At 42.6% G+C, this 25,308-nt stretch overlaps 2 protein-coding genes across 5 annotated transcripts in view; both read left to right on the top strand.

The window, feature by feature from the left end:
• Window positions 1-259: 259 nt before the first annotated feature.
• On the top strand, window positions 260-5,209 carry tmem9b (TMEM9 domain family, member B). Its single transcript, XM_040164962.2, has 5 exons — window positions 260-645; window positions 1,343-1,434; window positions 1,526-1,634; window positions 1,785-1,919; window positions 3,929-5,209. Exons 1-5 carry the CDS (start codon window positions 574-576, stop codon window positions 4,082-4,084), a joined length of 564 nt encoding a protein of 187 aa, XP_040020896.1. The 5' UTR covers window positions 260-573; the 3' UTR covers window positions 4,085-5,209.
• A 500-nt stretch (window positions 5,210-5,709) lies between these two features.
• dennd2b (DENN domain containing 2B) overlaps window positions 5,710-25,308 on the top strand; it is a 34,206-nt gene continuing 14,607 nt past the window's right edge. Inside the window, exons 1-4 of one of the 4 annotated variants that reach the window (XM_040197831.2) lie at window positions 5,710-5,863; window positions 16,474-16,572; window positions 19,941-21,206; window positions 22,303-22,451. In XM_040197831.2, coding sequence (XP_040053765.2) covers window positions 16,499-16,572; window positions 19,941-21,206; window positions 22,303-22,451 — 1,489 coding nt within the window. In that variant the 5' untranslated portion in view covers window positions 5,710-5,863; window positions 16,474-16,498. Of the gene's footprint in view, window positions 5,864-9,335; window positions 9,707-16,473; window positions 16,758-19,111; window positions 19,592-19,940; window positions 21,207-22,302; window positions 22,452-25,308 lie in introns of those variants that run through there. The other 3 variants (XM_040197821.2, XM_078085425.1, XM_040197848.2) reach the window with 3 other exon arrangements.

The following is a 25,308-nucleotide window of genomic DNA, read 5'->3' as shown; positions in this document are numbered from 1 at the left end:
CTTTCTTTTATAATTACTGACTGGCTGCATGTAACTAAAAATGTAAAATGAGCTATTCATTTTAAATATCAAATTTAATAGATCAAGTTACGTTTCCGTTTTATATATATTCATATAACCTCGTAATTATCGACCGTCAACCGAAGATAATCCGTTTGCTATGATGTCATATCATGGGGTGCATTCGTTTTACAGCCACTCCAGGCGGAGATTTTTTCTTACATTTTTCTGAGAGTTGTTAAACGTTACTAACTGTGTTAGAGAGTTGTGGATTGATTCCCTGATTAACATGCAATAGAAAACCAAATGATATTATTATAATACAGGCACTCGATTAATGTTACTATTACTTAAATATCAATGCTCACCGCCTGCCGGTAGATCACTGTCATTAGTCACGCGGAAGAAAACCCAACGCCATTTCCGGAAGCCACTGTCAGCTGCTCGGGCTGGTGTTTATATGTAGCTTAATGGCTAAAGCTGTGTGTTAGTGGGTTCTTTACACGGCTGGTGTTGTTTTTGAAAATAGTTGGAAAGTAGTTCTTTGTAAATCTATAGACTGTAAAGTTAAAAATGAAGTCTGTGTTTCTCCTCGAGGCATTCTCTGTCGCTTGTTTTGTGCTTTTAAACCAAGTGACAGCTAAGGTAAGGCTAATATTAACTAGCACAGGCTAGCTATCCTGACGGAAGAAGAAATGGTGATGAGGGCTGATTAAGCTGAATTCTCATCTCTTTAAATCTCCCTGAGATGTTATCTTCCCTGTGATGCTAATATAATATGAATATAACATCGCATGTTTTACTAAAGCTAACGTTACATTAAACGTTAGCTAAAGGAAAGTTAACATTATAAGCCTGTAAGCCCGATGAAGGTAACGTTAGCATTTGTGTTGTTTAAGACCGCGTTAATGTTAGCTCGATGTGGTCAATGGACTGATCACTGAGTTCATACTGTAGCTAGCTAAGTGTTTACTGATGTAGGGAAGTTAACATCATCTTTAACAGCTTGTCGCCAATTTAATAATCCATATCTTGTATTGGTGAAACGTAACGGTGACCTGACCTGGACAGTTTTACTGTAAACAGGACAGAGCATAACGTTACTTTGCAGAAAAGGCTACAGTACAACTTCAAAAAGGTTATGAGTTTGTTTGTAGTCTGTATTACTAATCTCTTTATATACATCTTTGGTTCATGACATCATGTTGTATCACATGACAAGTATACTACTGTTTGTGTGTATACATATGTATACATGTATACATGTATCTGTTACCAATGAATTGTGCAGGTATTTCTCAAGTTAAAAAACGCAAAATCATTAATATGTGATCTGTTACAGAATTCGGAAGACATCCGCTGTAAATGCATCTGTCCGCCATACAGAGACATCGAGGGTCAAATCTACAAACAAAATGTCTCTCTTAAAGACTGGTATGCGTAAGAGATGTGTCATTGTACTTCCCTGAATGACATGAAGTGATACTTTCCTGCTTCCTTAATGTTTTTTTTTCTTGCGAATCAGTAACTGTCTCCATGTGGTTGAACCGATGCCGGTCGATGGAAAAGATGTGGAGGCCTACTGTTTACGCTGCGAGTGTAAATTTGAAGAGAGGAGCTCGGCGACCATTAAGGTAACTTTATATCCAAAGGATTGTTGATTCCTTTTTATCTGTATTGCCACTGATTTCATTATTCTGATCCAACACTTCACTTAATTCGCTGTGCTTCATGTGTTTGGATCATTTCAAGGGAAACAATCAGTAATCATTGTGAATATTTAGGTTACCATCATAATGTACCTCTCCATTCTGGGCCTGCTACTGCTGTACATGGTCTACCTGACGCTCCTGGAGCCCATGTTGAAGAGGCGTCTGTTTGGACATTCACAGCTTATCCAAAGTGATGATGATGTTGGGGTATGTATTCCTCTTGATAGTTCATCATTGCCACTCACTGTTAACATACAACACGCTTTTTTTTATATTGTGGTCATTCTCTAAATGCTTTTATATTAGGAGAATTTCATTTATATGTTCCATATTTCCTCCATTTGCACAGCATTTCACACAAGATTCATCATTTATGGTGAGAATCTAATCAAACAGCATCTAAAACAAACAGATTTTCAAGCACAATTAAAAACAATACCTGAAAGTGCATTCAAAGAGCAATAAATCTATTTGGACTGCAGCTAACTTGTTGAGCACGCCTCTGTGGAGTAAGTGTAACATGAGAGCTTCAGGAATCAGGAATCAGGAAACATTTATTGCCAAAATATGTCAAACATACAAGGAATATGTCTTGGCGGTTGGTGCGTGACAGTAGACAGTGTAACAATAGACAACAAGACAGCAGTGCACAAGTAATAAAATAAAGTAAAATGAAATGCTAATGCAATGGGTTAGTAGAATAAGGCTATGGGTTGGTATAAAACAAGAGAATAAAGTTGAAGTTAAAAATATTAAAAAAGTTGCACGAGCGAACAAGTGACAAAGTGACGAGCTTGTGCTGTAAAATGACAACGTCTTAATGCAATTAACGTTTACTGTATTTCAGTGTTAATTTCGTCGACGAAAACTATGACAAAATTTTTTTGTTAGAGAACCTTTTTTCCATGACTAAGACGAGACTGACGTGACAAACGATCTTAAAAAATAAAAACTGACTAAATCTATTCTAACTTTCGTTAACGAGATGAGACGAGACAAACATGTTGGTGGTTGACAAAGTCACGATACTTACACGTTACAGGCTTCTCCAAACACGTCTAACATAATAAACTCATTGCAGGTTCTGAAGCCAAGAAAATAATGTATTGCACCGATTGTAGGACGTTAAGGTCTCTTTTGTTGGGACAGTGGAAACAATAAAGGACCATGAAGTTTCCGATGTCAAAAGCATTGCAAGTAAACAGACAAAGACAACAACGTGTTGCGTTTAGATCCCTGGTCCTCATGAAGTTGTTACACACTTGCCAATTTGTTAAATTGCCTTGCAAATAAATGCTTTGCTATTTGTTAAAATCCAAATCTGTTCATGTAACGATTTTTCACATGTCATTTATATCAGCTCACACAAACACTTCAACCGTTTGTTCTTGGCCCGGCTCCTCCGTCACATTTTACAACCCATTGTGGCCCGCGAGTCAAAACGTTTGCCGCCCGCTGCTATAGACCTGTCCTAGGAGGGACATCTAATGGACAACCAAGTACTGCTAGCTAGACTATTATGCAGTTATATACACAACACAGGGGGTCCCTGGGCCTGAGAAGGGAAGAAAAGGAGTTTAATATGGCTGTTAAATGTGACGAAAACTAGACTAAAACTAAGAAGGATTAAAATGACTAAATGTGACTAAAACTAATATGCATTTTTCGTCTAAAGACTAAGACTAAATCAAAAATAGTTGCCAAAATTAACACTGTTGTATTTGTGGCACAGCAATAAAATTGGGAAAATTCTGCTATAAAAATCTTTAAATGACTTTAAAAGTACTACATTTATCTAATGTACCCAAAGTTGAGACTTATTGTAGCGATGTTGCTGGTTTATGGACCAATACAAAGGGGAGAGATGTAAAAGCAAAACCAGTATACGGGTAAGTACTGCTGCTATGTTAATTATAGAGGAAATGGTGGGCTTGTGATGTTTATTCAGAAAAGATCCCCAACTGATAATCTTGGTTTATTTTCCTCAATCTATTTGCCACAGTTTTGGCTGTGATCCTCCCAATCTTGTTCTGGCATTTACTTTTATTATGTGGCTTTCTGTCAGCAACCATGGGAACTTTATCTCAGCAATCAAAACCAAAAATGAATTTAATAAAGTACTGATCATTTTCCTAATCTTACAAGATGAACCTACAAATTACCCACTAAAGCTAACTGTGTGTGTTGGGGGGGTTTCCATTCTGTGTTTTTTCTAGGACCAGCAGCCTTTTGCCAACGCTCACAACGTTCTGTCGCATTCACACTCTCGACCGAACATGCTGAACAAAGTGGAGCATGCCCAGCAGCGCTGGAGGAGGCAGGTCCAGGAGCAGAGGAAGTCTGTGTTCGACCGTCATGTCGTTCTCAGTTAGACTGTCTCTGGGAGCGAGAGCTACAGGTGGAGCGAAAAAACAAATCACTGTGACAGAGCCCTCAGTTCATATCCCCTCCTAACTGTCCATCCGTGGTTTGTATCTCACACAGCGGGCGCTTCCCAGGTGAACAGGGGGAGGAGATGTGGATGTGTAGAGCAGAGGTCCCTGTTAAATGTACGATTCAAAGCTGGGAACTCTTTAGTCTGCGGGCAGCACAAGAGATCACAGTGACTCCCTTTTTTGCACAATCTTTAAAAAACAGTCTTAAAGAGCCTTTTTCCAAAAGCAGAATTTACTCTCTGCCTGCTGTCCGGTTTGAAGAAGTGCTAAGGACTTGATGGGAGCGACTAATAAATGTGAGATCAAATTAAATCTTTCAGGTGGATATTTTGTAGCATTCTCTAAGGCCATCGTGTCATTTGGGGTCCCCTCAGTCCAAAGCTAGCAAGGCTTTCATATTTTAAAGCATTTTTTGGCTTTCAGGCTAAAACATCCTGGTTAACTGGATAACGAGAGCAGCCCTCTGGCTGCAGTCATGACCTGTTGTAGCTGGTTGGTACTTTCCACACTTAAAACTAATATCACTTCGAAACCACTGCTTGCACCACTTGAGGAAGGAAAAACTGTACAAAATAAATCTTTCAGCCTTCTTTGAAAATGCACGTTTTATAATAAATCTTTTATAAATGTGTTTTGAATCCTTCATTCCTACCATTGTGTGTAATGTGTGATAGCTGGTGTGAAATTCATCATATAACACATAACACTATATTTGTCATCTAAAAGTAGTGGCACTGAACCGTGTTGCAAGAATCGATGCAATCTCTTGGTGATGTCATAGTAATCGTAGCTGTGCTTCTGATCCTCGTCTGACACTCTTGAATTCTTTGATTTCTTCAACTGTCTAAACAAATCTAATGAGTAGTCGTATATATTTGGGCTGTTCTACGTGTTTGGTATAACATCCGTTCCATTACGATGGTCTTGTCTATCAGGCAGCATTAGTATGACTGGTGTTATTCTGAGTGAACGGGAGGTCATTGTGTGGAGACCGCTGGAAGTGTTCTTGACTATTGTATATGTTCTATCTTTAACTTTCAAATAAATTGATGTAATACTTGAGATTCTTGCATTTGTTCAAATGTCTTTTTGCTTTGCAACTCATTAGTTTATATAATTTGATGTCAACCAACCAACCAACATCCTATTCTGATGCACCTTTAAATGGTATAGCCCACTCATTGCCTTTAAACACACTTGCACAGCATTATTCAAATGTACTGGTATAATACCGTGTTCTGGGTTCATCTTACATGTGTGTGCAAAATTGCTGAAGGATGTGCACCAACTCAGATATTTAGGGCATTTCTATTGTTTTTTGCTGGAGGTTTTCGGTTCAATGTGACACATGGGAAACACTCCCCTCTAAAATAACTGGTATGTTGGCATGATTCTACCTATTACCTAAAAACAATTCAAAAATGCATTATGTTCTAAACTAAGACAACGTTAGTTTTGCCTGCAGATTTTTTTGACAACCCTCCCTCTCAGATTTCACCAAACAAAGTGATTTCCATACATAAGCGTCATCGTTTCCTGTGCAGTCCACTTTTCCTTTTTTCGTTCGCGTTGCATCCAGTTATGCAGAGGAGACTTTCCGCCGGAAAAAAAGAGAAAAAAATTCACTTTTTCAGACAGTTCAGACACAAAGCGACACGGACTCCTAAAGAATGGATCTCTGAGCAAACGCTGCGACAGCACACACCACGCACACAGGTAAGCTGTTGCTTCCGCCTCATCCAATGTAGTATATGTGTGTATATCGACATTTTCTTGCCTTTTTTAAGGAACTTGCGGTATTTGTAGCATCTTCAGACAGACGTGTTGGTGAACAAAATCAACTCGTCGCGTCTTGTAGACTATTGTGTTGTTGACTCACATAAACTTGTGCATTACACGCTGACTTTGACCGATGCGGTTAAATTGTCTGATCCACTGTTTGACGTTCAAGGGGCAAAAGTAGTAATTTGAAGTGTTTAGTGCTCCATGTGCACGACTTAACCTACAGGGGGCGCCTTTGCCTTTGCATCTAATCCATTAAGAGTAATGATGTCTGGTACACAGACCGTGTGTACCCACTCACCTGTGTTTACCTTTGCCTTCATGTCTCAGCAAGTGTGAGTTTAATGGTTGACATTTTGCCAAACACAAACACACACACACACGCATGCACGCACAAACTCCAGCGTGTTAAACATTACACCATTACGCTCCATTTGCCTTTAAGGTTTCCGAGCCAGACATCAGACGGGTGTCGTGGCTGCTGTGTGGTGAAAAGTGAACATGGCGTGAGATGAAGGACTGTCCTTGTGCTGAACAATGGGGCTCAGTACCACATTGTGTTGTGAAAACTGCAGCAAAGGACTGTAGACACAGTGTGATGGTTTCTTGTCGCTGGGCGTACTGTGGGAAACAATCGTTTTGTATTATTATTTCATAAATCACAGATTTTCCCAGCTGGTTACAGATGTCTGTTGGTTAGAATCAAGCTTTGCATGACTGAAGGAGTATGTAGTCAGCATCATTTTCCATCCGCTCCATTTTTTGCAGACGGTGAAATGGGAACCGTATGAAGAGTAAGACAGTCAAAACAAGTTTGGAGTGTGCCTCGGGCTGCAAACATGAATAATCAAACAGCTTACATTGCCTTTTATTCTCCCACGGCAGATCAAATGTGTTGCGTGTTTTGCATTTGAGTTTTAGAAAAATGAAGTCATGTTATTTTCAGCATGCCGTTAAGGAGACACTTTTCAGTTTCAAAGAAGAGAGGACGTCTTTCCTTGACAACTCTGACTGTGCTGTCGGAAGTGTTGACTAGACACGTCAGCCTCCACTTAATCCTGGAGTTGAAGAGCCGCCTCGGGTCTGTTGCTAAAAACCCAATAATGGTGTTTGATGATCCTATGTTTTCAAATGGGTTCAACGTTTCTGTAGCTTCCCTCTAACCACGTGGACTCGCAGAAGCTGGAGGAAGAATCTGACACGAAGGTGGGAAAATCTCCACAGAGCTGCCAAATAATCCGCCTTGTCTGTTTTGGATTTGGGATTCCCGGTGGATCCTCAACAAACACACACACACACACGATTGGCGGTTTTCATCTGATAAATGAATCCCTCTTTCTCCTGCGGCTGTGGCCTTAGCAGGTGTTTAGTCACGCGAGTGGGAAGACAGACCTGAGATTCACAGCGTCAGCTCGGGTCACCCCCTAAAAACGTCGTGTTTGTTACGTTTCTGAGGCCCGGCGCGGTGCAGTAGAGCGCCCCGTCGAAGACGAGACAATGTTTGTGTCCAGATGCTTGTCATGCTCGGTTTTGAACTTTGTTTGTTGCTCCCATGTCAGGCAAGAGGAGGATGTGGCTTTCAATGAGAAATGCAGATGGCGGTGCGATCAATGGAAACAAAGCCACGAGAGTGCAAACCTCTGGTAAAACATCGCACAGAAAGGAGCCACCGCCTCAGTCTTTTGTTCGCAGACTGTGAGGATTCGCAGTGTTTTCTGGGAGAACATTCTTTTTATGAGACCTTGAAAAGGCTTTTAAGTGGGTCACTGAGAAAACTACACAGTGGCGGCCTCCTGTTGACTTAATGTGACGCACCGGGATGACGGATGTCTGAGTTTTGTGACTCGCTTTTGTGACTCGCTCTGAGTCCGATGATAAGATGCCTGAAAACAGGTTCTATGGACGACGACATTTGATGTAAAGATGTCTGACGTAGCAGCATGTCATAGGAGTCCATGTTTGATACCTTGAGCCATGAAAAAAAACAAACAGAAGCACTTTCACAGTTAAATATATATCTTAAAAAAAGACATAACGTTTTGGTGCCGAGGTGTACAGTTGAAATTGTGCACGACAAAACTTTCCAATCGAGGTCCCTTTACTTGTTTGTTCTGGAGCTTTAACTCTAGTATTTGTAAGCAGTTCATGTATCGAAGCGGTGAATGTGTGTTAAAAGAGGATCCATTTCAGGAGGAAGTTCCCTGTCATATAATTGTTTTGTTGTGTGATTGTTTCGATCAGCTTTGATCAATACATTGTATTTCTTGAAAGAAATGTAACTATTTATGTCACGTTTAGTTTGAAGCACTGATACTTGTGATCTAGCAAGGTGCTACGTACACAGTCGATGAACATCCAAATAAACATCCACAAAGTATACACGTCGAGATGTGTGAGCTTACATTAGAAAAGCTGCTCTTTGTTATTCAGTGAACGCTCCAGAACCGAAGCACAAAGAGAGTTAAACGGCTCAGACCCAGGAGGGATATTATGTTATGGTTGAATATTTTCATTTTTGTGGTCACCTCAAGTTTAGGCCTGTGGTTCAGCTCTAAAGCACGCCCAACCACTTAGGATATGTTTAGAATATGTTGAAACATACGCAACAGTGGAATGTAATATACGCACATTTGTTCAAGTACTTTTGAAGAGTAACTTAAAACCAGGCTGCGTCTCCCGACAGGAGCCGCGTTGCACCTGTAGACGAGGTTCTGCTGCACATCTCTGCATCGCTGCTGCAAGGAACAGCATTTCCACTGGGTTTAACTCTTTAAGTGGTATTTGCTCTTTAGTAAAAACATAACATACTTAATTAAAGCACATTTGGTTGATAACAAAACGTTTGTCCGGTCACCTCCAAATAAATGACTTTTCATGGAACCCAATATTTATTTTTCCACTGCTGCCCAATGTCTTTGATTAAGAGCTCGGTCACTGCGACTGCTCTCTAGCTGTGGTGGAATGCAAGTACAGTATTTAACCACTGTACTTAAGAACAGTTATGAGGCGCTCATACTCTACTCTATTTACATTTCTACTATTACTGCAACTAAAATACATTTATGAATAATGGTCCCTTCTGAAAAGACCCGCTCTGCACAATGAGTACATTTACCCCTTATGGACTAAATGCATTTTAATGCGATGACACACAGTGAAAAATCTGAATACTTTCTCCGAAACACAGTGTCTTGCTGCTTGGTTACACACCCATCCCTGACCAATGAAAGACATCTTTGTGCGCTGGTTGAAATGTTTTCCCATGTGCCAAGTAGTGTGTGCGTGGGGGGGGGGGGTGAGGGGGGTGAGGTGTGGGGTGGGGGGGGGGTCAACCGGACAATGTGGTGCATAGCTGGCAACATGTGCTCCAACTGGTGAATATTCATCCACACTCCTCGGCCCCACCGGGACAATAAACAAGAGAGAGAGAGAGAGCGGCTGAATGCCTGTGTGAGGAGGGCAGAATCCAGAGGAAAAGTGGGGGGGCAAACAGCCCGTCTCCAGGGCAACAAGCCCTGCCTTCCCCTCTGCAGCGGTCTGAGAGAGGGGAGGCAGAAGGGTCCCCCCCCCCGCACTCACCCCCTCCCCAACTTTTTTGTCGGTTTTGGTTGGAAAGACATAAATGGGAGTTTATTGAGAAGGGGAAGGTTTCCGGCACACAAAAAAAGGCCGACAGCGGCGGTTTTGCCAGCGCGCATCCGAAGGGGGATTTATGCTCCGCGAGGGGGGAAACGTCCCAGAACGCCGGCGGCCATGGATGCGAGGAGCGACTCCGAGGTAACGTTACAAGTCCGCGCTTCCAAGCCGTTACTGACCAGCTAAAACCGGGGGGGGGGACTCGCTTCTAGCCGGCCGAACAAACTACACCCCCTCCTCCACCCCCCCAAAAAAAACATGTGTCCGAAAGGAAAATGTAAAAGAAGTGACAGAAAAAGTAGCAAGGTGCGCTTTAAATGCAGCCCTGAACTCCACGTGCCCTTATTTGGTAACACGTTTAAACGATGAAGCGCCGCCAGCGGACCCAAAACACGGCCTGTTTTTCCTTCTTCTTTTCTTCTGTTTGCAGCCGAACCTTTGAATGAAGAAACGTGTCCCGGCGGATACAGGCCGGGACCTTTACGAGTTATCGCTCTTTAACATCCGAAAAAGCAGCTGATAAACAGAACGCAGAACTCCAGATGAGACCGCTGGACTCGAGAGATTAAACACAGCAAACACTAGATGTCACCTTGGAAAGGCTGCTGTGCTTTAGCGGTCATATCGTTCACACAGAATACTGCTATACTGTGTGTGACATCCTGTGTGTGTTATGAAGAAAACAGTAAAGATTCAATATAATAATCTTCTTAAACTGGCACATGCTGCGTCTGAAATGAAACAAAAAAGTTCCCCACTTTCTTGTGACGTCACGTACTTACTTGGATGATAATCAGGCAGATTTCTCTACACGTTTTCTTTTTACATGTGGGAAGCTTCGCTGCGTCTGCCATGAATCGGAGAACATTACGATTGCAACTTAAATCCTGGAGATCTTCTCCTATTCAACACAGACATGAGTGGCTTCATTTGGCTGTATTTTCGTCCCTTAAACTCTTTCTATTGTGCAGATCAAGCAACGACCGTCCCCTCTCGCTGGACGGGCTGTCAACACAAAGCTATTGAGGAAATTCTTCTGTGTTCTCCTTTCAGTGAAACAGTACCGGCCCACCCGACGCCTTTAAATGCACTGTTGTTCAGTCCGTATGGTAATGAAAGGGATTTTCTTCTTTCCCTCGGCCGTCTATCCACCCGAAAGGTTTATTTGTGGCGGTCGTGGTGAACGCCATTTCATTCATGATATTCCAAAAGAATTTTCAAACTGAATTTATAAGTGAAAAGTAACTCTCAGGGAAATTGTCTGCAGCTGCACGGAGTGGGTGTATTCTTTTGAGTGACCTAACGACCCTTTACCTTTAAAGAGACATTGCTGTTGGGTTAGTTTGAAGAACTCTTTAGTAGTGTAGCACAGACCTATCGAGGTTTGCACCTGTTTGTGTAACAAAAATGACAGAAAGAGATGTCTTTTGTGTTGCGAGACACTTTCACTGGGTTCGCTCAACGCCGGTGGCTTTTCTTCCTTGACTCTCATTGAGGTTTTCAGGTCTTGTAATAATTGACCTGCAGCCACAGAGCAGTCTGACTCGTCACATTGTAACCAGAACGCACCCACGGAGGTGTGAAGAATCAGTCGGACCTGCACGATCCAAATGTTGACAGTATGACGCAATGAGATGCCTTCATTATTCAGTAAGCTAGTTCATCTAAGTGAGGCAGAAGCAGTTCACAACTGGCTTTAATGTCTCAATGTTAACAGCGACAGTTTGTTTGTGGACCTTTTGATAAAAAACACTTCCTTCTATAACAGCTCATAACCAGCCTGTGACCTGTAATATATTGCATTTAGTATCAGAGCATAGTCGTCAGATTCCTAGATCATTTAATTAAAGCTTTCATTATCTAACGTTGTCATCATTTAAATGACTGTTGCCTTTATGAGTTCATTTGTAGTTAACTTAATTAATTTGCGCACTCCTTTTAGTCAAGATAAGTCATGCTTGAGAAGCTAGAGCGCCATCTGAAGTGGCTTTACAATCAATCAACTCTGAATTACATATTAGGTCATTAGGTAAAGATCATCTTTATGGTCAAAAGAAGCATTTTGCCTCTGCTGGGAAAATGTTATTACTGTGTATAAAGAGTTATTGCCCAAATAATGATCATTTGGATGTATGAATAATGCCCACTTCCAATTGAAAGACAAAAATCATACTAGTCATACAACAACACAGGTGATGTACAAATGATTATTGTTAAGACAGAAGCAAACGAGAATACATCTTATCTCCTTAATGTCCTTAGAACAGTCAAAGCCTGGGTGTCAGAGGTCCGCTCTGTGACACATCTCTAGCCCCCCTGCTGCAGCTCCGATGGATTTAAGCCTGTTTTCCACATGCCTGCCTCTGCAGCTGTGCATGCTCATATCTACGTTACACAGAAGGGTTTTTCCTCTCTTCCACAAAGAGAAAATATGCCATGGCCACTCAGGAAAAAAAAGAAAGAGAAAAAAGCTGAAGTGGCTGAAAAACAAGATAAAAAAAGATTCCATGAATTGGTTCCACCTGGTCCATTGAGCTACATAGTGGCAGCACGGCGAGCTATGTGGTAGAGCATGGGGGTAATTATATAGGTACGGCTGTGCAACAACCTTGGTGGTTTTCTTTTACATGAAAGACATATTCAGGCTGCCAGAGTCAGCTGGTCATGTGAAGAAATCCAGAGTGTAATACATCAGGCTTTTAGTTTGAGCTGCATTTTTTAATTCATTCCTGCAACCCAGGGCTGTTTGTTTGTGTTTGCATCTCTCATGTACAGCTCGTGTGGGGTCTTATAGATGCTTTCATGCAGACTGAATTATTTAGTATCAAGACCTTGATTCTCTTGGACCAGAATATTTCTGCAACTCCCACAATGCAACATGCCAGCTCGAGTCTTATTGAAACAATGGCATGTATCACTGTGTGGCCTCATGACTGCCAGTGAGTTGTGAAGTCTGGAAAGACTTGAGAATCTACAGCAATTTTCACTCCCTTATGCCCTGTTGCTTCTTGATAAGCTCGGCAGTGTTTTTCAAAAACCTTGAACTCTAATCAGCAGAAAATAAGGAGCAGGTCAGCCGGAATCACAGGGTGGAAGGAGACAGAAGACAATATTAGACTGTTTATGGATCCTTGTGTCTGCTACTGCACATTTCAGGACAAACTAATACACCATAGGACCGATCTCCAATTGAACCCAGTTACAGCCAAATAATTGTTTGACGTCATAAAATTCTTACATACAATCGTGCCAGGTGCCGAGAGAGCACATGTTTGGGTTTAGTCTTTTGTTGAATAAAAAACAAGATCTTGCCATCAAGTCCAGGTGCTTCTGTGCTGCTCCTATGCTTTTTTTCACACTCTGAAGACATTTTTTTAATATTGTAAATGCAGCCACAAGTCTGATGGAAACCAAAAATAATAACACATTCCTGCTTTTAGTTAAGAGGAAAGTGCATGAGATGATCTGCCGTGTTTGACCGGGTCTATGACGTGCAGACTCTCTTTTGAAAGATATTTTAACTGCTGGTCAAGGTGTCTCTTACGCAAGCACACACACACACACACACACACACACACACACACACACACACACACACACACACACACACACACACACACGCGCAGCTGATAAGAGACTCACTGCTTTAACCACATCTCCCTCTCAAGGACACATTGGACACAAAGGCTCTTTTATTTTATTCCAGCCCAGATTGTGTAATGGAGACCCATTCATGTCATGAATATGCTCTTGTTGCTGAGAAAGATGTGCGTCACCGATATCCCTCCCCTGTAATCAATTAGTAAGTCTGGTATACGAACATGACAAAACCAGGAAGAATGAAAAAGAACTCGTAACGTCTTTAAAGCTAGATGTGTTGTTTGACGAACAACAGAAGAAGCAGTCAAGAAGACACAGTCCCAAAACCTTTAGTCCTTTTTCTCTCCAACCTGGTTGGTTGGTTTCAGTTTCATCAACAATGAGGTCACACAACAGGCCTGGTGTCAATATGTAAGTCTGCTCCCATAAATCGCTGCATATTAACAGTGGTGTAATCTAAATGGTGTTGCTCATTGTGGTGTAGTCACAGATAATTAAATCCTATCGTTTCAATTCCCGCCTCACATCTGCAGGAAGTTTTGGTGTTTTTCACTTCATTCTTTCGGTCTTCAGGGCGCAACTTTATTGTTTCGGTCCAATCCCCAAATTCTCATCAGTGTTGTCTCCATCTGCGGCATTGAAGCTTTTTTTTTAGGCAACCAGAACAAGCACTAAAAACGCATCATGTGCAAGACGCCCGAAAGACACATTTAGCGAAGGCCTGGTGAACATTATTGAGCATTTAGCAGTGAAAGGTCCAGATATTTCCCCCAGGAGAAACCGGATTCATATTAGGAATCAAAATCCTCAGGTGGTCACAAACATTTCGCCTTCATTAAACGTCAAGGTATTCATTATGAAAGTGAAACGATTGGAGGAGTCCGAATGAAGCGGTGGGCGTCTCCCTCTTGACCACTGGTCCATTACTAGTGAAACATTGCCTTGAATCTGTCTGGCTGTAACGTAAAGGTACTTCAGAGCTTTCTCAGAAGTGGTTGTTTACCGCCTGTGATTTTGTGTAGGGAGATGGTATCAGACCTCAGGAAGTCAGTTGGCTAACGCCTTGGTGTTTACACTGCAGAGTCCGTGTTGGGCCTCTGGGAGCCATTTCTGTCATTTAGGCTTTCTCAGCCCCCCCCCCACAAAGAAAATATAACAAGGAATTCTTACTAGTAAACGTTGCTTAATTTAACTAAACTGCGTGGAGCTGACACAATTTAAAATCATTTAATTGCGTTAGCTCCTGGCAGCTGACATCTGTTTTTCTCTACTCTCTGTATGTTTCCTTTAAGGTTTTACAAATTGAAGCTTCATGTTTTCAATCAAGGAGAAAATATTGAATTTCTCTTCCAAAAACATCTAACATTTTTCCAGCAGGTCTTAATCAGAAAGATATTTTAGACAACTGCCAGTGTGTCTGAACTTTGTTTCATTTGGTCTAAATTAAAGTACTATGAAATATTTGATTTCTTAAGCATTTCTGGCTCAATTTCCTGTCCAGATTTGTTTTGTTTTATTATGCAATCATGGATATATTATTTAGTCGTTCATTATTTTTTTTTACATTTGGAAATCCAGATAGTCTATTTTCACTGGACAATCCTCAATGACATCAGTATTATTTTCCCCAAATGTGACTACGGCTCTTTGATTAATAGAGATGATTTGAGAAGTGAATCTCCCTTCCGTCACCTACAAACTTGACACTTGTACATTTGATGGCGGAAGTAACGCCCGCAACACGGAACACGTCTTCAAAGTGATCATGTCCTATTCGGTTGTCTGTAGAAACGCAATGTGAGTGTCGTGTTTTGTTTTTGACAGGACAACATAATTATTTGATGAAAATAATGATGCATGTCCCGTCGTTTGAGCACAATCGACAGTTACAGGAAATAGCTGACGGCAGGAATGCTCCCTCTCCGTCCTCATCTGTCTCTATAGGACTCAGCTTCACCACTGGTTGGCTGGCTTCTCCATACAACAACTTCCTGTAAACAAGCCATGCTGCCAAACACCCTCCCATCCTCCACCTTTAATCTCTGAGGATCTGCGTTTGACCCCCTTATGGTGCAGAACATTCGCTTTGACCCTTTTCAAAAAGCTCGTTGCTGCATTTCAGAGAGTGACTTTCGGGGGCAATCGGCAATACTTTGAACAAACTGCTAGTCTAATTTGAGTTTAAGTCCAGGAAATGTTTATTATTTCCTGCTGTTCTTGGACTTTTCATGTTGTTAAATAAAGCAGGTTAAATTAGTCTGAACCATAAATAAAAACAACATGCATGTGTTATAAACTGTCTTCATGACATAGTTTGTAGTGAAAGGTTTATTTTCTACAGTTAGTAAATATTGTGGACACATGTTTGTTTATGTTGTCTCTTAATAAAAAAATAAAAGACTATAGCGCGATACAGAATTAGTATCTGATGTTATAAACACTTAAATATGAGTATTAGGCTTGAAAATTCACTATTGTCAGGCTGTGCTAAATGTCTGTTCAATTGACCCTTTAATGAGACTATTTACAGCCTCAGCTGCTTATAGTCTGTATAACACGGGTTAATTATCTGCAGCCACCTGAAGGCAGCAGCTCGGCAATCTCCAAATAGAATGAAGCGCAGGGACAGACAAACTGACCTTGATTTAATCCTGTACAACAAACCAGGCAGGGGCAATATAACTGGAATTATTTCCAAAGGCCTCCTGTGGCTATGATCCAAATGTTGTTCAAATAATGTCAGTTGAACCCTTTTAGTGGCAGCAAATCTTGTTCTGTGTTGTCTAACTTGTTTTATTATTGTGGAGAAGAAGCTTTAGCTGAAGCATCAGTTGTGTTGGTTATGGCACTTCCATCCACCTGAACACGGCGTCTGTGGCGAAAGCCGCTGCTTTGTCGTATTTCTAAGCTGAAGCTCAACAACTACCTTTCTCTGGACTCTCATGCTACTTTTGTTTTGAGTCTGAATTAACAGTGTTAAAAGTCAAGCTATTTGTAGTGATCAAGACCATGATTTCCTTTATTTATGTTCATAGTTTGATGCCAGAGTTAATAAGCTGTGGCCTTACTGGAATGTTGGCCACCTTGTATTTGATGTGGCACCAGAAGTTTTGTCCATGCTCAAGACTGGTGTGGATCCTTTTGTGTATTTACACGGTCGAATTTCCTTTAATATTTTTAGTAATAGTGTTAATTCCTAATAACACTCATTGACGAACCCAAACAACCTTAGAGGTGTTTCGATCTACAGCACGAGCTCATGTTTATTTACTGATTGAATGTTTCCCATCCTCGTGTTTGTCCATTAGGTGAGTGAGCAGCTTGCGGACAAACATGACTGCCAACAAGTGTTCGAAGGCTGTGCCTCGAGCAGGAGGGGGTAAAGCTCCCCAGGAAGTCCCCGACAGGTCAGTGACATCCGGGACATCAGGGGTGGGCTGGTTAATGTGTACGTCCATGTCACAATGTGTCAAAGCATCCGAACTGACGGAGATAAAGTTCCCTAATGGGAACGAACGTCTTGATAAGACTTCCAAACCTTTTGCAAGTGTGATCCTGTATCCCGGACGAGGGCCCCGTCCGACTCTGCACCGTGAGTAGCGAGCCGGCGCTTGTGTTAGCATGTCGAGAGCTGACGTTGTCCTGCTGGGACAGAAAAACTAACTTTGGGAATGATATGTGATATCTATACTATTAGTTCTTACAATTTATCAACCTGTCCGTGTTCTTTAACCGCCAAGTTTATTTTAGGAACAGCCAGACGGTTCTCATCTCACATACAGTAGTTACACGCGATCATTGTGCTTCATAGCGGGGAAATGGAGTCTGTGTTCATACTGTTGCATCACTTTGCGGCAGCCTGACTTTGAGTTGTGTTTGGCTGACTGTTTATCCGTTTTCTAATAGTGCTACTTTTTGACTGGCACTGCTGATGCTGTGGGAGACACACACAGAGCAGTAATTCATACACAAAGCACGAAGTGGCAGCTTGGTAAATTAGTTCTACTGGAAATGGCAATTTGCACGAATATTAATCATAATGTAAATATTAGGATTAAGATAAGTGGCATTCATTTGCATGTAAATGTGTAAGTTCACTGCTATTCCCAAAGCAAACTTGGATGATGCAAATGTGTGAAAAACACTAATCGCAGCGGCACCTTCTGACTGCATTACTCTAATATGATAATGTTGCAATTAACCTCAGCCTCTTTTGATTAATGCAATTGTCATTGCAGTAGCCGTTTTACCAGCTCGCTGTCCTCACAGGCTCATGTTATCCTAGATTCTTACAAATCACAAAGACACTTTGCAGCTCCTGTGTTTTTAACAAATTGGGATAAAATGAGTCTATAGTGCTAAACAAAGCATTCTCCGAAACTGAGAGATTGAGTTTCCAGGGCAACAAACCGTGTAGCGTCATGGGGCACACAGCTAACATACAGTAACACTGTGGTAAAAAAAACAAATACAAAACAAACAAAACATTGGCGCTGAATTGAGGTAAGAAAAGCCAGAAAGGTGCTTTAGTGACACAAAACAACGGTGTGAGAGAGACTACTCCCTCTACTGTGACTAGAGATTCATACACCCAGATATGCACATTCCCTGAATGTATCTTATGTGTATACAAGCAGATAAACCTCCAAACACCTGTGATTCATTATCACAGCTGTATGTGTGATCATGCAGAACCGAGTGCTGATAGATGAAAAAGTTCACATTTGTTGAACCATAATGGCAGAGGGGCTGTTTGTGCGAGCGGTTTGCTCAGTAACAGGAAGTGCCCTGTTGATAGCGTGTCCTGACAGCCTGAGTGGAAGCCAGAGGCCAGGTCGGGACTGGCATGTAGCGCTTTGTACCGTACTGTGTGTGTGGCTGGACTTGTTTTTACAGGCATGATCCAGACCAACGGAACCCCTTAAGGTACCTGTAAGCCCCAAATAGACAATTGTGCATGTTTTTTCTTTTTTTTGCAGTCTACATATTCCCTTCAAAGCATGAATCATAATCCTATAGGACAATATTTTAAAACCTGTTTTGTATATTGTATTCGGTAATTTTTTTTTGCGGTTGACTTGAGACTGCATTGATGTGAACAGATGAACAATAACAAATTCAAGTACAGTCATACAAAGTACACAATATGTAAACAATATATAAGCAATTTACAAGTATATATATAATGAGACAGAGATGCAGTCTCAGATCTCAAAGCACTAGATCACAGGCAAACATGTGACATCATTTTTTTGAGCTCGGAGAATCGCACCCGTGTTTTAACTAGCCATCAAACCAAAGAGCAAAAATTTTAATTGCTGTCATTAACTCAATTAGTGGTATTGTTACTGGCATTAGTGTTCGGTGTGGTTGCTACTGAAATACCCCCATTGATACTCCGCTCCCTCCCTGGTCATACATACTAAGTTGAGTTGTGAGTTTTAGCAGCAAAACATTTGAATGTGCCAAATTCTAATAGCTCCCTCGTGAAGCTCTGCAACATGTCTCATGTTTGACACGGTTAATACCAAGTGTGTTCAAGAAGTATCTTCTTCAAAACAAAATAAATCACAAGCAAACAGTGTTGTGTCATGAGAAAAGGCTTGAAAATGCAGAAAGTCTTTTGTTTAAGTCTTCTTGTTTCAGAGATGATTAGTGTATAAACATACATAGATAGTTTATAAACACTTATATCGTGAGCAGATATTTCTGACTATTAATGTGGTTAATAATAGGAAATATGAGTCAAGGCTGGTGTGTAAACAGTTCATGTTCTCTATGATGAACACTTTGCATTAACAAACCGGTTACCAGCTACCAAGCTGAACTTGTTTTCATTGATATATTAGTTCAGCATCCAAACCATTGCATGCTACAAAAAATCTATTTATTGGACTTCAGAATTCTACAAACCAGCAGTAAACATTTTAAACCACGAGCCTTTGTCTCAAATCTCATATTCCTTCAGGGAAAGTAAGATAAGGTGCAAAGAGCAAGCTTGCAGCTGACTGGTTCCCAGCAGTTGAAAAAAAGTCTCCGCTCCCTGGAGCTGGAGGAATGAATCCAGGGAAGGGCAGGTAGGTGAGAAGCGAGCGATCTGTCCTAACCTGCTTTGTTGGATCACAGTCCGCAGCCCTCAGCTTCCTCCTCCCATGAGGCTTGTTATTCTAACCATGGCTGTGACATCAGATATCTCTCAACGCTTCACTTTTGCAAGACTTAGCCAGCCTCCGAGTCACAGTAGGAGTAGTAGAGTAGTGTCGGGCATTGTGTGGGGAAAGTTTATTTGGAATTCGTAAAGGAAGTGAGCAGCTTGAGAGAGCAGCGTGCGTGCTGCGGTCAGCGCTACGTGTGGGGCTGTAACACCTAGTATCACTTCAGAAAGAAAGCTGCGAGGACAAGAGAGGAGTAGATTGACTTTCACAGGTAAGGCCGCTCTATGAATCTTGCTTGACACTTGGCTTGTGTTTTATATTTTGGTTATGTGGAAAAAAATCCACAGTGGCTTTTTAATGTTTCCTGTATTTCTTTTGGACTTGTCACGCTCAAAAAAAGGTTCCATTCTGTCTTTCATCTTGTAAATGAATTCATAATTCTCAGCTCATTCCCAACAGTTTCCCTCCCATCTGCTCAACATCAAGTTTCTGGTACTTTTCTCAGTGTTTTTGTTGGATTTGCCTCTTTTGGTTATAATGCTTCTTTTTTTGTGTGTGTCATAGAATCATCCGAATGTTTGCAATGTAAATAGTTCACACCTTTCTCTCTCTGGTTAAAGGTGCCGGTCCACATCGGCGTCCCCCGTTCTCGCTGCCACTCAGGGGCCGAGCCAGCAGCCTGTCCTCAGCGACGGGGAAAACTCGGGGAAGCAGAGACGGTACGCCAGGACCGACGGCAGGTTCCTAGTGCGCGCTGAATGGAGCAGCAAGACCGCCACCTTCTGCGGCGGCGCGTCGCCCACTGGTGACACCGACTTCCAAGGCCGCCTCACCAAGTCAAAGAGCATCAGCTGTTTGGACAACCGGCTCTCCATCTACAAGCCTCAGGCTCCAACCAAATCCTGCGGGGAAAGTCCATGCGGCCAGGAGCCACCGGGGGAACCCTGTAGGGGAGATGGACTAAACGGCGGGCCCCTGAGCTGGAGCACGCTCTCCCTGGGACCTTCCTCCAACCAAAGCCACAAGGGCGCTCTCTCTCTTCCCCGCTCGGTAGCGGGTGTTCCCCCCACCGCCATCCGCAAAAAGATCTCAGAATGGGAGTGCCGCAGGGGGGCTCTGCCTAGGATGAGCTTGTGCGTCGATAAAAGAGGAGAGCGCGTCGGGGGCAGCGAGGGCTGCCCCAGCCTGCTCTCTTCTCCCTGTAGCGAGAAGGCGTTTGACTTCAAGGCTGTCCGCAGGATGAGCACGGCTTTCTCAGAATGCTCCTACACAGAGGAAGAGGAAGGGGTTTCCGACAAAGACGGCGTAGGCCGCTTCAAGAAGAGGACAGGGAAGACGGAGTCCTCGGGAACATTTGTGCGTTCCCTGTCCGCCCGCAAGGAGACGTCAGCCGTTCTGAACAGGATACAAAAGATAGAGCAAGCCCTGAAGGAGAACCCCAGCCCATCCCCTCCACGATATCTGAGTAACTGCTATGCTCCCGACAAGACAAGACAAAAGTCGTTTGTGATCGGAGACGACTTGGACAGCACCTGCACCAGTAAGCGCAGCAGCATTTGCTCAGTGGCCACGGAACCCGACGCTGTTTTGGTGTCCGATAAGCTCTGTAAGCTCAGACAGAGGTTTAGCATGTGCTCGGCCAGGTCCGAGAGCCCGGAACCGCCGGGCCAACCGCCGGCTGTCGGCACACCCGTCAACCCCTTACCGAAGCCCAAACGCACTTTTGAGTACGACGCCAAGCGGGGCCAGGAGGGCGAGTCGCCGGCCAACGGAATACCTCCAAGCAAAGCCCTCGAGTCCCCGCCGCCGCTGCCCCTGACCCCTGCACCCAGCGTCAATCGGACGGTGCAGGCCGAGGGGAGCCCCCCGGCGAGACCACAGGACAGGTGAGAATATCAGTGTTTACGGCAATTTTAATGTTTATTTATTATTGGGTGCCGTGAATTTCTTTAGATCCCTCAGGTTCATTGGTTCATCATGAGGTAAATGCCTTCTTCAAACCACAAGCGCAGCTCATAAACAAACCGATGCATCGAACAGACTTGAAAATGTTTACACACTCCTAGCAAATCCACAGTATTTTCTTAATCGAAAATATGTTTCCTCGTAATCTGCCTGTAACTGACTGTACTCAATTAATAACCTACAGAAGCCTGCGAAAGACTAGATTATAGAGCCTCTTTCTTAATGTCACATCATCTGAATCTTGGAACCTGGAGTTCCTCTTAACTTAAAACTCTCAGGGCCTCAAACGCTTTTGCACCCACTTCAGGCGTATTTGTTTTGTAATGTGCGCCTAAAAGCATGGCGAGGTATGAACAAACACCATCACTGCTCTCAGTCGTATTGTAGTACATCATGCTTTTCTTTGTTATCGCTGAATTTTAGTTTTTTGCTGCTTTGACTTTGGCTGATGCATGATTGAAAGAGAGAAGGAGGTCCATTCAAAGGCGCCGATTGCCAGATGAAGAGCAGGTTTCGTAAATACGACGTTACCTGAACTGTTCACAGGGCGCTGATAAATCTACGTTTGCAAAAGTACTTACAAGAGGCCCTCAGGCTCCGCCGACTCGGTTTGAGGGCGACGCCTCTCCAGATAGTCCTTTTGTGAAATTAAGATGAAATTCTGACTCTGTATTTAACATTCCTGTGGCTCCAGAACTTTTGAGACTTAAGGTGGAAGCCAAAAGCAGCGATGGTGCAACATACTGGAGATCCCTTCACTAACGTAGCAATCCTTCCTCTCTCCTGGTGATTTGAACCTGTACTGCGCAGAGAAGATATAAGATAACTGTTTGTTTACTTATGACTTATGACCAGGAACTGCCTTGATATTAGATGTTGATCCTGGAGTTTCAATCTTTGTGCTTAATCTGGGCTATTTTTAATGCTATCTGGGCCTTTTCTGTTTGCCCCTGTCTGTGTCCACTTTAACATATTTCCCTGCCATGGTCTATTTTGGCTTTCTTCATTTCTTCCCAGGGAGTCATGTGAGTCGGAGAATGCTACGAGTAGTCTGCCTTCTTCTTATCCGTCCTCACCTACAGAGAACGGCACACTGACCACAGGCACGCGGACTCGGCCCAACTCCAAAAGCACTTTAGAGGAGAATGCCTATGAAGACATTGTAGGTAAGCAAACTAATTTAAAATCAGTGGAGAGGAACTTGGATCTCTCACTGGTTTTCTGTCCTACCTGCAAAATTGCTCTTTCTGGTTTTGACTTCTTGAATGTTTTGAACGTATCAACTTGGGCTCTGGGAAATGGAATGGAACTTTTTTCTGATACTCTATGACCCGATTATTTGACAAATCTGGAAAATCATTGCTGGAATAGCAGTGGTAGTTTTGTTCTTGTTTTGGAAGGATGACAATTTACTAGTAGTCCAGACTTTATTATTAAAGTCATTAGCACATTTCATTACCTTGAATCAATTTTCTTTTAAAATCCCCTTTGTATTGTATTAGCTAATTATGTTAAGTATCAGAGTTTAATAGGGTAATTTACTTTTCCCATGAATGCATTCATGCACAGGTGGCATTCATCTTTTCCTGCAGTGCATACTTTTATCAGGTCGAGGTGTTTCTTGTGAGTCTTGTGATAAAACCTTTTCTGATTCAATAAAGTGCTATTTTTTCAGAATGGATGCTCAGGGACCAAGTTTTACATTGCTTACGTGGTTTTTATACAAGTAGCCCCATTGTTCTCAAAACAGTGATCAGTGTCATGCTCTAGAGCATTTCTTTTATTCCAGTGGAAGGGCGTGACTGATTTTCATGGGAATCCTGACAAAGCCTTTTTTGTTATCTGGCATTGTGAGTGTTGAGAGTTCAGTTTGGTTGTGATGCAACTTTTGCCAAAGTCTCTATGTTCCTGACAAAGATATTGTTTACAAGCTTGAAGTTGCTTCAGCTATTTCCAACAAAGCTTTCAAATTGGAGTCCCAATGGAGGAGAACAGTGGTCTCCACTACCAATGGACAGCGGTTTTCAGATTACAGATTACAGATGATCCGTGTGAAAAGCAGTCACACCTGTAAATGAGCCATATGTTCTCGCCTCTTTTTAAACTAGAATATAGGGAACTAGAAGTCCCCACGACATTTTGGAGGATTTGGCTTTTTGGCACCTGTGCTTGATGTCAGACGTTTTTACCTTAAGTTGTGTAACCCACGCTACAGTGTTCAACGATGGTTTAAGTAATATGGGGGAATGTTTTAAGTGCTTTTGACTGGTGGAGTTGATACATGGAGTGCCAATGAGTGTTTTACAGGAAAGATGAATCACACCCTTGGCTAACACTATGATTCAACTCTTTGTATCGTGGCGTCACAGTCTCGTTTGTTCGCTGACGTAGTTTGCTCGAGCGGCGTCTGCTCTTGTGAATAATATGAGAAACTGTCTGGTGCAGGTTGTGAGTGATTCAGATCTGATTAAGGTTACATTCACACAGTTACAGACATGCTTGGACCTAGGATTTTATTCATCGTACGGGGTAAAAAATATCATGTTTTGCATTCTCCTACGACCTTCCTCCAACAAGCTCTTCACGATGGACGCGATGTGATGCGCGGTTTGTGGTGCCACCAAATGCTTTTTACAAAACTTTACCTGCACCATTCTGTTAAGGGCTCAATGGTTGAGGGGCCATTATACTGTAACTCGTCAACTTTGTAGCGTGAGCCGCTTGTGATGTTGTTGGTATAGTGTGTTGTGTGCCTCGCCCTGCCCAAAGAGTCCATTGTGTAACGCAGAATCACTGTGTGCAGCCGAGGTGTGTCCACTCCCCGTGTCTGGGGTTGTGCTACACGGGGATGGGGATGTTTGTAATCAGAGCAGTAGATTAGTACCCTCCAGTTCATAAGCAGCCACGCAGACATATCATTTTCCCAGCAGGCTCTCATTACAGTATAGTTTGCGTTTAATGGAGTTGCGGCACAACGTGGGGTGACGCTTCGCCCTCTCGTTCTGCTTTAATGATGCACAGAAGGTTGCTCCAGTAGGCTGGTGTACTGTGTGGAACATCACATCACCACTAAGGTCCTGAGCAGTGTGCATTTAATGTGTGCATGGATGTGGGTTGATAGTTAATAATTCACTGAAGAATAGATAACTGAACAGGGCTCTGCCTGTTCGTTAAGTTTAAAACGTGTTTAAAACACACACTCGCTATTTGAGATGTTGAGTTCATTGGGTTTTCCACTAACATACTCAGGAAGAAGGAACACAGCTACCAAATCAATTTTTTTGTTCTTTCCCTTTCTACTGACAGATAACATTGCTTTTCTTTCTTTAAAAGTTTCCCTCATGCATTTTGACGCCATCTGGCTCTGTTTTTATTCTTCACTGTGGTTTCTTCACTTTCTCACAACCTTCTTCAGACCCTGCCAAAAAATCTATTCTCAGAGCACATGTCTGAATAGACATGGACTGTGTTACGCAAGTTTTCTCTTTATTGAATTTGGCCCACGGCCAGGTGACATCAGTGAGAGCTGTGCAGCACTTCCTTTTCTTTCAATTTCTGCTATCACTCATTCACGTACAATCACAAGTACATCTACTTGTGCCGTGGAAAGGTCTGTGTTTATTGTAACTTACTTAACGTACCGTGATGCATATTTTAAATGTTGTTTTATAACAATGATTTTTCTAATAATATATTTAAATCAATCAAATGTAACCCATCTAAGCACTAGTCGGTGTCAGACGGTTGGCATGCCTGGACAGTGACTCACCAGCACCGTTGTTTCCAGAAGTTACAGCTGGGCCCACTGGAGCCTGTGGGGCCCGTTGCCAACAGCAACTGTGTTTGAAAAAAGGGGAGTGCTTGAGAAGCTGGGAGTGACCTTCGACCTACCTTTCGCGACTCATCTCCTTTCAGACTAACCCTGGGGAGGCCCTCTGACACCTCTTGCCGTCCCCGGTCTCCCCCTCTTTGACCCTGCAGCCTCGTCTGTCTTCTGTCAAAAACAACCTCTGTCCATGGCCA

This window comes from Gasterosteus aculeatus, chromosome 12, assembly GCF_964276395.1.
Source record: "Gasterosteus aculeatus chromosome 12, fGasAcu3.hap1.1, whole genome shotgun sequence".
Taxonomy (NCBI): Eukaryota; Metazoa; Chordata; class Actinopteri; order Perciformes; family Gasterosteidae; genus Gasterosteus; species Gasterosteus aculeatus.
The sequence above is the reverse complement of the archived record's forward strand: the minus strand, read 5'-3'. Positions and strand labels throughout refer to the sequence as shown.

Coding starts and splice junctions, on each gene's coding strand:
- tmem9b (XM_040164962.2), top strand. CDS start 574: ATGAAGTCTGTGTTTCTCCTCGAGGCATTCTCTGTCGCTTGTTTTGTG. Junction 646..1,342: donor TAAACCAAGTGACAGCTAAG/GTAAGGCTAATA, acceptor GATCTGTTACAG/AATTCGGAAGACATCCGCTG. Junction 1,635..1,784: donor GGAGCTCGGCGACCATTAAG/GTAACTTTATAT, acceptor GTGAATATTTAG/GTTACCATCATAATGTACCT.